The 11,645-nt window shown below is 38.7% G+C and overlaps 1 protein-coding gene across 1 annotated transcript in view; it reads left to right on the plus strand.

Moving 5' to 3' along the window:
• LOC122550600 (NADP-dependent malic enzyme-like) overlaps positions 1-4,984 on the plus strand; it is a 166,014-nt gene extending 161,030 nt beyond the window's left edge. The window contains exon 15 of the mRNA XM_043691568.1: positions 3,591-4,984. Within this exon, the coding sequence (XP_043547503.1) occupies positions 3,591-3,752 (162 nt within the window). The 3' untranslated portion in view covers positions 3,753-4,984. The remainder of the gene's footprint in view (positions 1-3,590) is intronic.
• The last annotated feature ends 6,661 nt before the right edge of the window (positions 4,985-11,645 follow it).

Consider the following 11,645-nt stretch of genomic DNA (forward strand, 5'->3'; position numbering starts at 1 on the left):
CCTACTCTTGGGAAATAAGGCAGAGCAAGTGGTTGATATGTCAATGGGGGAGCACTTTGGGGCCAGCGACCATAATTCTATTAGATTTAAAATAGTGATGGAAAAGGATAGACCAGATCGAAAAGTTGAGGTTCTAAATTGGAGAAAGGTCAATTTTGACAGTATTAGACAAGAGCTTTCGAAAGCTGACTGGGGGCAGATGTTCGCAGGTATAGGGACGGCTGGAAAATGGGAAGCCTTCAGAAATGAGATAATGAGAATTCAGAGAAAATATATTCCTGTTAGGGTGAAAGAGAAGGCTGGTAGGTATAGGGAATGCTGGATGACTAAAGAAATTGAGGGTTTGGTTAAGATAAAAAAGGAGCATATGTAAAGTATAGACAGGATAGATCGAGTGAATCCTTCGAATTGTTTAAAGGCAGTACGTATATACTTAAGAGGGAAATCAGGACGGCAAAAAGGGGACATGAGGTAGCTTTGGCAAATAGAATTAAGGAGAATCCAAAGGGTTTTTACAAATATATTAAGGACAAAAGGGTAATTAGGTAGAGAATAGGGCCCCTCAAAGGTCAGCAAGGCGGCCTTTGTGTGGAGCCGCAGAAAATGGAGATACTAAACAAGTATTTTGCATCAGTATTTACTGTGGAAAAGGATATGGAAGATATAGACTGTAGGGAAATAGATGGTGACATCTTGCAAAATGTCCAGATTACAGAGGAGGAAGTGCTGGACCTTTTGAAACACAGAAGTGGATAAATCCCCAGGACCTGATCAGGTATACCCTAGAACTCTGTGGGAAGCTAGAGAAGTGATTGCTGGGCTTCTTGCTGAGATATTTGTATCATCGATAGTCACAGGTGAGGTGCCGGAAGACTGGAAGTTGGCTAACGTGATGCCACTGTTTAAGAAGGGTGGTAAGGATAAACTGGGGAACTATAGACCAGTGAGCCTGACTTCGATGGTGGGCAAGTTGTTGGAGGGAATCCTGAGGTACGGGATGTCCATGTATTTGGAAAGGCAAGGACTGATTAGGGATAGTCAACATGGCTTTGTGCGTGGAAAAACATGTCTTACAAACTTGATTGAGTTTTTTGAGGAAGTAACAAAGAGGATTGATGAGGGCAGAGCAGTAGATGTGATCTATATGGACTTCAGTCAGGTGTTCGACAAGGTTCCCCATGGGAGACTGGTTAGCAAGGTTAGCTCTCTCTGAATACCAGGATAACTAGCCATTTGGATACAGAACTGGCTCAAAGGTAGAAGACAGGGTGGTGGTGGAAGGTTGTTTTTCGGACTGGAGGCCTGTGCCCAGTGGAGTGCCACAAGGATTGGTGCTGGGTCCTCTACGTTTTGTCATTTACATAAATGATTTGGATGCGAGCATAAGAGGTACAGTTAGTAAGTTTGCAGGTGACACCAAAATTGGAGGTGTAGTGGACAGCGAAGAAGGTTACCTCAAATTACAGCAGGATCTGGACCAGATGGGCCAATGGGCTGAGAAGTGGCAGATGGAGTTTAATTCAGATAAATGCGAGGTGCTGCATTTTGGGAAAGCAAATCTTAGCAGGACTTATACACTTAATGGTAGGGTCCTGGAGAGTGTTGCGGAACAAAGAGACCTTGGAGTGCAGGTTCATAGCTCCTTGAAAATAGAGTCGCAGGTAGATAGGATAGTAAGGAAGATGTTTGGTATGCTTTCTTTTATTGGTCAGAGTATTGAGTACAGGAGTTGGGAGGTCATGTGGCTGTACAGGACATTGGTTAGGCCACTGTTGGAATATTGCGTGCAATTCTGGTCTCCTTCCTATCAGAAAGATGTTGTGAAACTTGAAAGGGTTCAGAAAAGGTTTACAAGGATGTTGCCAGGGGTGGACGATTTGAGATATGGAGAGAGGCTGAACAGGCTGGGGCTGTTTTCCCTGGAGCATCGGAGGCTGAGGGATGACCTGATAGAGGTTTACAATATATGAATAGGAAGGGTTTGGAGGGATATGGGCCAGATGCTGCCAGGTGAGACTAGATTGGGTTGGGATATCTGGTCGGCATGGACGGGTTGGACCGAAGGGTCTGTTTCCTTGCTGTACATCTCTGTGACTCTATGACTGTAAATGTTGTAATGGAACCTGCATCTATTACTTCCTCTGGCAGTTCATTCTACATACAAATCACCATCTGTATGAAAGATTTGCCTCTCAAGTCCCTTTTAAATCCTTTTCCTCTCACCTTAAAAATATGTCCCCTAGTTTTAAACTCTCCCACCCTAGGGAAATTACCTTCTGGTATTCAGCTTATCCATGCCCCTCATGATTTAAAAAATCTTGATAAGGTCATACCTCAACCTCTGTGCTCCATGAAAAGAGTTCCAGTCTGTCCACCCAAACACTCCATTCCCGGACACATACTTGTAAATCTCTTCTGCACCGTTTCCAATTTAATAATATCTTTCGTATAGCAGGGTGACCAGAACTGTACATAGTACTCCAAAACTGGCTTTGCCAACATTCTGTACAACCTAACATGATATTCTAACTCATATACCAAGGGTCTAAGCATGGAAGGCAAGCATGCTAAACGCCTTCTTAACAACTACCATCCTGCCTACCTGTGACGCAACTTTCAAAGAACTACGTTGTTTGAACCCCTATGTTCAAAGACCTGAACCCCTAGGTCTCTTTGTTCAATAACACTACCCAGTGCCCTACCATTAACTAGGACAAAGTGAGGACTGTAGATGCTGGAGATCAGAGTCGAGAGTGTGGTGGTGAAAAAGCACAGCAGGTCAGGCAGCAACCGAAGAGCAGGAGAGTCTACGTTTCAGGCATAAGCCCTTCATCAGGAAATGAAGGGCTTACACCCGAAACGTCGATACCCCTGCTCCTCGGATGCTGCCTGATCTGCTGTACTTTTCCAGCACCCACACTGTCATTAACTGTATAAGTCCTGTCCGTCCTTGTTTTACCAAAATGCAATATCTCATATTTATCCAAATTAAACACCATCTGCCACTCCTTAGCCCTTTGGCCCAATTGATCAAAATAGTTAACTTTCTTCACTGTTGACTATACTAACACTTTTGGTATCAAATTTACTAACCATGTCTCCTAAATTCTCATTAAAATCATTTATATAAATGACAAACAAAAGTGGATCCAGCACTGATCCTTGCGGAACACTGCTGGTCGCAGACCTCCAGTCTGAAACACAACCTTCCACCATCACCCTGTTTCTTACCGTCAAGCCAATTTTGTATCCAATTGGCAAGCTCTCCCTGAATCCCATGTGATCTAACTTTACTAATCAGTCTATCAAGCACTGGTTATTGTCAATTTCTGCAGTTTAATACCTTAACTTCCCCTTTCCCTTTTACAAACATCACCTAGGACTCTTGTCCTTCTCTGAGACTGCAACCTGTGGTTTAATAAACATGTATGAATTCACTTTGTTTCAAAGGACAATATTTAAACCTGACTTGTCACACTGCCTCCATGAGAGAAGAAATAATTAAATATCCCAATACCCTCCCATGACATTGATGTTTTTAAATTTTACAAGACTTTGTTTTATTTTTATATTTTATTGTTTATTTATAGATTGTGGATTATGCATATAAACATAATCTTGCTGCCTGGTACCCTGAACCTGAGGACAAAGAAGCATTTGTTCGTGCTCAAATCTACAGCCCTGATTATGATTCCTTTGTGTTGGATAACTACAAATGGCCAGAAGAAGCTATGGAAATTCAGAAAGTGTAGTTATCTGTGCCACTCTAGGCATAACCTAGAATGTATTGTCAAAGCCAGGTAACCTTAATTGCAAACTATATGCTGCCTTCTGACATGATTATTCCAAAGCATTATAAAACAGTTGCTGTTAAAAAGAAAGTCACTCTCATTTATTAATTTCAAACCACCAAAAACATCTTCAGTAATAATTTTCTAGAAGTTCATTGCAGTTTTTGAATTTTTTTAAATTTCTTTTTTATTCATCCAGGGATTTTTGATATTTCATGATTACATTGGTACTTCCACCTTTTAGCAAACATTATTTGCAATTTGAACAACTTTAATAGATATACTATTTCTGCACTTCGTTATAACTATGATATCAAAACACAGGCTCTGGGTTGATATTCACTGAACTGCCCAAAGTTACATGAGACTTATAGCTATAGTGTCATTGGCATTTTTCACAAAAGTTAAGTTTCTTTCCTGAACATGGCCACCATTTTTTTCCCTCCAGAATCATGTGTATGTAGGTTATCTGCTATAACGCAAGATTGTACCTCTGCAATCTTGTGCTATAGAAAATCAGCCTTTGGAAAACCGCTATAGAAAATCACACTGTAGAAGATCGCTAATAGAAAATCGCTATACCAGTATACCCTTTCAGTAGAAAGTTTGCGTTATCTAAATAACATCCACAATTTGTCAATTGCATTATAGCCAATTTGCACTGATAAAACACACATCATAGCAGAATAACTTGTAATACCATTGTTTTAGTTTGGATTATTTTTGCATGCTGTTCTGCTTTTGGAGTAAAGAGTCTAATTTAGCAGTGCAAAGAGCATGTGGGATGACATTTCCCAGAATTTAAGCTAAAACTGTGTTCGTATTTAAGCAACTTCCAAGTTGCTCAGTAATAAAATAAATTATTCATTAACACATTATCCTTTCATCTGTAAAAGTTGAATCTAGTCCAGAATGATTGATTAAAAGCCATCTATTTGAGATCCATTAAACCTTTCCAAATGAAACCATTTGGTGGTGGCTTTCAAATTAATAATCTGCCGTAGCCAATAATTATGAATTGTTAGGGTGCAGTAATAATCATTTTCTGAAATTGCACCCAAAACTGTATTTTAAGCATTTCTGTTGTGCTGCGATGTCATTGTATAATTGTAGAAAGAACATAAACCAAGAATCCTGTGAAGGTGTACATTGGAAGAGAACAAAATGCTTAATAAATCATGGCCTTGAATCAATTGCTGTTCTTCATTATTGCTATGAAAAAGAGTTACAAGAGTTATTGTGGAACGAAACATCTGAAACCATCAGCTATCTATATTTATTTTCTCTAAAAATCTTCCAGAATAAACTAGCATATATGAATGCTTATCTATCCTGGGACGCAACATGATTTGACAGTGGAATTTATTTAGAAGATCGTATACTGTACTGAAACTCCACATATTTTAGATCTAGTCATCTTGTTAATCTGTGCTACCAACTTTATGCATATTAAAATTCAGGTCAGTTATTTCCATCTGCTGTGTCATTTGGTATTTCCAGACAGTAAGTGACACTATTAACTTGCATTTGCTTGTACTCTTAAATTCAAAATCATTTGAAAGATTACTTTGCTAAGTTTACAGAAAATAGGTTTGCTTCAGGTGGACCAACATTAAATGATTCTTGGTTATGTGTTGTTTTCCTATTTTATAGTCTTCATTTTGCAGCATTAGAGCCATCTATGAACACTGATTTCCACTTTCATCTCTGCCCAGGTTGCATTTGTTAGTCAGGTTGGTCTCTTACCATTCCTAGGGGCAAAAAGCTTCCTTTCTCTCCTGGACAGCCTTCAGTGATGCTAAAGATGGCACCTGTTCTTGACTGCTGGCTAACATCTCCAGGGTTGGAGGTAATGAACAGAGATTGAGTTATGCTCCTGGGTTACAGAGAGTGAAGTGCTGTCAAGTGCCTTTTCAATTTGACGTCTAGAAGGCCCTAGTGAGGGACAGACCCATAGACTTTGGTGTTCTACTGCACATGTTTATTTGTAATGAGCGGAGAATAAAATAATCATGAGAAAGCCAATTCTGTCCCTGAGCAGCAGTACAGGTTGTCCTCCTATAATGCACAGTTCATCATTGCAATTTGGTGAAATACAAACTCCCATTGGCTATTACACGATTCCATTCCCAGTTACGTTGAGTCCACTCTAGGTGTTTCCTTCGGATCAAGCAAAAGTGTTTGGATGACTGGTGTTATGAAGATGTGGGTGTACTGTATCTTTAAGAGAGTTAAAAGCTAGCAGTGACAGCACCAAGTTCTCAATAAGATACAATGTAATATTTGGTTCAGGACAGATAGCACTGGCTGAGTTGCTATGAGGCAAAAAAAAAATCAAATTTGGCCAATCAGTTTAAATTATACCAAAAATACCAAATTCAAATCAATTTTGAATTGAGTATATTGACTATCTTATAAGCCACTGACACAATCCAATGCTTTGACGGTACAAGACTGGGAAAAATTGAATAAGACTGGGAGGAGAACTCCAAGCCAATGACATCTGCCCAGAAAAATAGCTCTCTTAAAGGTACCTTTATTAGTCAGTAACCTGTGAAGCAGGTAACCTGTGAAGCAGAATTCCCAAGAAGAAGGAAAGGCAGGAAAACAAAACTGAAAGCTGCCTGATTTTGAGATTAGCTTTGCAAATCTTAATTGGGGGTTTTATCAAACTAATATTGTCGAAGGGGAAGGTAAAGATAGGTTAGAAGAAGGAGTAGTAAATAGTTGTTAATTATTCTCTGTTATACTTTAAGAAATAAAGTTAATTTTTACTTTCAATAGTTCTTAGTCTATTGAATTTTCACAGATTACTGGACGGGATAAATCTTTGCTGTGTTGCCGGGTTAAAATAAGCAGAACGGTTTGCCCCGTTCATAACACTGGGAAAATGTTTTCTGATCTTATTATTGATGTTTTTTAGGATGTTTTAGAAATTATTGCAGGAGAAAACATTTGGACTTCAATATTCTCCTCATTCTGGACAATGCACCAAACCATCCTCCCACCATTGGCGAGCTTTCTGAAAACATTGAAGTGCTATTTCTATCTTTAAACATAACCTCTTTCATTTAACCCATGGACCAGGGTGCAATAGCAGCTTTTAAATCTTATTATTTAAAACGCACATTCAGGAAGCTGATTTCAGCTACTGAGGGGAATAATGAGGACAGCGTTCTTCAATTTTGGAAGAGCTTTAACATTAATAATGCTGTTAACATAATTGTGGACATCTCGGTTGATTTCAGTAAGGATTGCTTGCATGTAGTTGGCAGAAGCTTCTCCAGGATTATCTTCATGATTTTAAAGGCGTTGAACCATCAGAGAGCCTCTAGCAATGAAAGAACATTTGTTGCTCTTGTAAACAAGTGGACACTGAGAATGCTCGAGTCCCATTATGAAGACCTCCCCACTGTTGATCAACAACTACTTGTGGGGGAAATTGAAGCTGGAGATGAAGACAATGAAGTCCAGGATGCAGCACCATGCAAACTTCCCACTTTGCTTTGTCTTTTATTCTGAGGGAAGTTGAGAAGTGGTTGTAGCTTTTAGAAGACAATGACTACAATGCAGAATGCAGCAGGATAGCAGTTTGTGGCACAGAGCCATATCTGGCACCCTATGAACAGCTTCTTCATGAAAGAAGAAAGATGATAAAGCAGCAAAAACTAGATTATTTTTTTTCAAAGTCAATCCCAAGAAACAGTCTGAGGACAATGAACCACAGCCATCTACTTCTGGACAAAATATTTTCTTTTGTTGTAACCTCAACTGCAGAACTGCACCTGAAAGTGACGATGTTAATGATGAGCCTCAGCCATAAACTCTTAATACAGTACCATAACTCAGCAAACCCAGAAACCCCTTCAAGTTCCCTTCCAGTTTTTCAGGGTAAAGTGTTAAGTTTATTGTGTTTTTGATTAAAGTATGATTTTAACATTTACTTAGACTGTGCTATCATTTTGTGTTAGGCTAAATACTATTTTTGTTTTGATTTTTACTGATATTTTTGGTGGTCTGCCCCAACCCTAATTTTCCCAAAGGCCCTGTTATTTGTATTGCGTGATTTGAGGTCACGCAAGAGTGCAACTATCTTGTTATAGAAGAACAGACAGGCTTTAAAGCAAGAAATACAGTGTCGACTCTTAGGACAGAATCATGTTTTTTTAGACTTATGTAGAGCTGTGAGCTATATAAAATGATCAAATGGAACATTTAAAGTTGGTTGTACAATGGTATGGTAATTTTAAAATTTTAATTATGATAAATGCTATGTATATTTCCTGATTGTCTCAATCCCTGAAAGTTACCAGAAATCTGGAGCAAGCTACAATTAATATAGCTTACATTTCATAATATGTGGAACCTGGTCTAAATTTCCAGATGTGTTCTAAAGTACAACTTAAATTTTGAACATTAATTCCTGTGTTCTGTATTGGTAACCTTTTAAATAAATTGCAAAAACAATCTGCACATTCCTTCTTGCTTGATAAATTCAGCAAGTTTTCTTTTCCTTGTTTGTGTTAAACAGGGGTTTGTGTTGTAACAGATGGTATCAGTGACATTGACTCTTCCACCAGCACTGGCCCTTTCCTTCACTTCAGACATTTTATTCACAGTTGTTTTCACATATCTTATAGCAATAGGAGAAGATTGGTGTGACTTGGGTGAAATATTTAATCAATTTCACCAAATCTCAATAGATGGGGTATTTTTGCCCCATTCAAAACAGGCTTCTTCAATTCTGATAATGGCACAAATGGAAAGATCAACATGTAATTAAGCCTTATGTACTGAAGGGCCATCGATTCAATTCTTTGGGCAGTGTGCGCTGATGTAATAGATGCTGTACAATTAACTGACTTCAATTCTCTACCACCTTGGAAAAAGCAGTGATTCAGAGCAGTGATGATTTTCAAGCATTATATATTGCAGTAGAAACAAAATCCTTAATTAATGGAAAACTGTCTACACAGAAAACCTTCCTCTATTTCTTTAAAAACTTCATTCTCCATTTAGCTAACTGTAGGCAATCCATTTTGAATTAGCACTAGATAGGACTTGAGTCTCGAGTCCAAATAATCCTAACTTTCATATGAGGTTCCTTACTTTTGTGTGACAATGGAATTACATTATACAGTATTGGAAGAAATTGGAAATCTCTATAAGGATCATTCTGACTGAGGAACCATCAAGATGTTTAAATGAAGGATATTGCTGCCCAACTCTGTTTTATCACAGCCAAGAATCATCATGGTGCTTGGAAATTATCTACATAAAGTTTACAGGCTGTGAATTAAGTGGGCTTGCATCCAAAATTCTTGGCTAAGGAAATGTAGATTCTTCAGCCACAAGCACTCCAGTGCTTGCCACTACAAACTTCTCCTCTGTTACAGGGCTTAAACCAACTCTGCAGCCTTTACTTGTAGCTCACAAAAGGTGAACATTAGTTCATTCTTAACAAAATAATAAATTATATTTTCCAAAAGTTTCTGCATACAGTAACAGGAGGAATTGATTCATGTAGCTGTGTCTTTCTCCTGACTTCATTTCAGAATTCTTCAGCTCCACCAAGTGGAGAATGAAGAAATGTGGGAACATTTACAGATCCTAGTGAACAATACAAAATTGAAAATATAAGAAAGCAAGGTTTTTTTAAGTAACCTCCAATCCAATTATGAATTTACTGTTTCTAATCATCCTAAAAGCTTGCGCGATAGAATTTCTTATACATGAAGGCCTAAATATTTGTAATTGCTTGGGGTGCAGAGCTGGGTAAATTGCAATCAATGATATGTTCTGATAATTCAGTTGTCTCGTGTATACCAGAGGTTCACATTGACAGAAATGCCACCAGATTCTTTAACTCATGGTGAAGGATTTCTGAGATTGTGAGGGAGCTGTATTCACTGCAGAACATGTAGGTGACTGAATCATTTCTGGATCACCAGCTCAGCATATATGACATCAGCTCACACTGCCCACAGAATTGCGAAAGTTGCCTCACATCCTAATAGAATTCTGAGGAACAACTTGAAGACCTCTGACCAGAAAAATAGGAAGAATAAGAGCTGGAATCTTCCACCTGTGGCACTTTAAAGACCATGTTTGGCACTAAAGGACTGAAGTTCCAAAAACCTGTCACCTGATGCAAAGAATTTCACAGCCAGAAACGGAAAATCATAAGATGGTCCCAGAGTAAGCAGCATCATGTAGAGGCTGCACAGGGAGGAAGTTAAACAGAAGGACGTGAGGTTGTAAACTACAGACTTACTCTCAATACCCACATTTGAGAGGCTGAAATGTGGTATGCCAGACTTACACATGACTAGATGTATGGTGTAAGTTCAGAAGATATAAGAGCAAAATTAGGTCATTTGGCCCATCAAATCTGCTCCACCATTCGATCATTGTTGATATGCTCCTTTTTCCTGCCTTCTCCCCGTAACTCTTCAACCCATAACCTACATAAAAATCTGTCTAACTCCTCTCTAAATTTACTCAATGTCCCAGCATCCACCTCACTTTGGAATAGCGAATTCCACAGATTCACAACTCTTTAGAAGTAGTTTCTCTTCAATTCTGCTTTAAATTTGCTACCCCTTACCCTAACACTATGACCTCTCAGCCTAGAATGCCCCATAAGAGGAAGCATCTGCTGAACGTATATTTTATCCGTGCCTTCTATCATCTTGAATACCTCAAATGGACCTCTCCTCATTCTTCTAGATTCCAGAGAATATAGGCTAAACTGTTCAATGTCTCTTCATATGACAAACTCCTCATCTCTGGGATTAATCTAATGAACCTCCTCTGAACTGCCTCCAATGCCACTACATCTTTCCTCATTTAAGGGGACCAAAACTGTACACAATCCTTCAAGTGTGATCTCGCCAATGCCTTGTATAGTTGCAACAATACTTCCTTACCTTTTATATTCTATTCCTTTAGCTATAAAAAGCAATATTCCATTTGCTTCCTTTATTATCTGCTGCACTTGCATGCCAGTTTTCTGAAAGGCATGCAAGTGCAGCAGATGAATGAGAAGAACCAGATCCTTCTGCTGAGCAACACTCCGAAGTCTCTCCGCATTTAGATAATAGGTTACCTTCCCATTTTGTCGATTAAAGTGCATGACTTCATACTTATCCACATTAAACTCCATCTACCACATTTTAGCCCCCTGTCCTAACCTATTTATAACCATTTGTAAGGTTCTTATTTCCTCATTGCAATATACTGTTCCGCCTATTTTTGTGTCCTCCACAAATTTGTCTATAGTGCCTTCTATCCCTGTAACCAATTTGTTTATGTAGATTGTAATTAGCTGGAGTTCAAGGACTGAGCCCTATAGCACCCCACTAGTTACATCTTGCCATCCAGGAAAAAAATTTTTTATCCCAACTATATCTGTCTTCTGACCATCAACCAATCATCTATCCAGGCTAATAAATTACCTCTTATCCCATACGATCCAACCTTGTGAATTAACCTTTTGTGCAGCACCTTATCAAATATCTTCTGGGAGTCCAGACGCACTACATCTACAGGATCCCCTTATCTACTTTGCTTGTTCCATCTTCAAAGAACTCTAGCAAGTTAGTCAAACCTGATTTTTCTTTCATAAAACCATGCTAACTCTGATGGATAGCGTATTGGCTTTCCAAATGTCCTGATATTGCTTCCTTGATGATTGATTTTAACATATTCTTCGCAACAGATGTTAAACTAACTGATCTGTAATTTCCCATATACTGCCTCCTTTTTGAACAAGGTCATTACATTAGCATTTTTCCAATTCACTGGAACCTTTCCCATGTCCAGGAATTTTGGAATATTTTAACCAATGGATCT

Source organism: Chiloscyllium plagiosum, chromosome 6 (assembly GCF_004010195.1).
Source record: "Chiloscyllium plagiosum isolate BGI_BamShark_2017 chromosome 6, ASM401019v2, whole genome shotgun sequence".
NCBI classification, from domain to species: Eukaryota; Metazoa; Chordata; class Chondrichthyes; order Orectolobiformes; family Hemiscylliidae; genus Chiloscyllium; species Chiloscyllium plagiosum.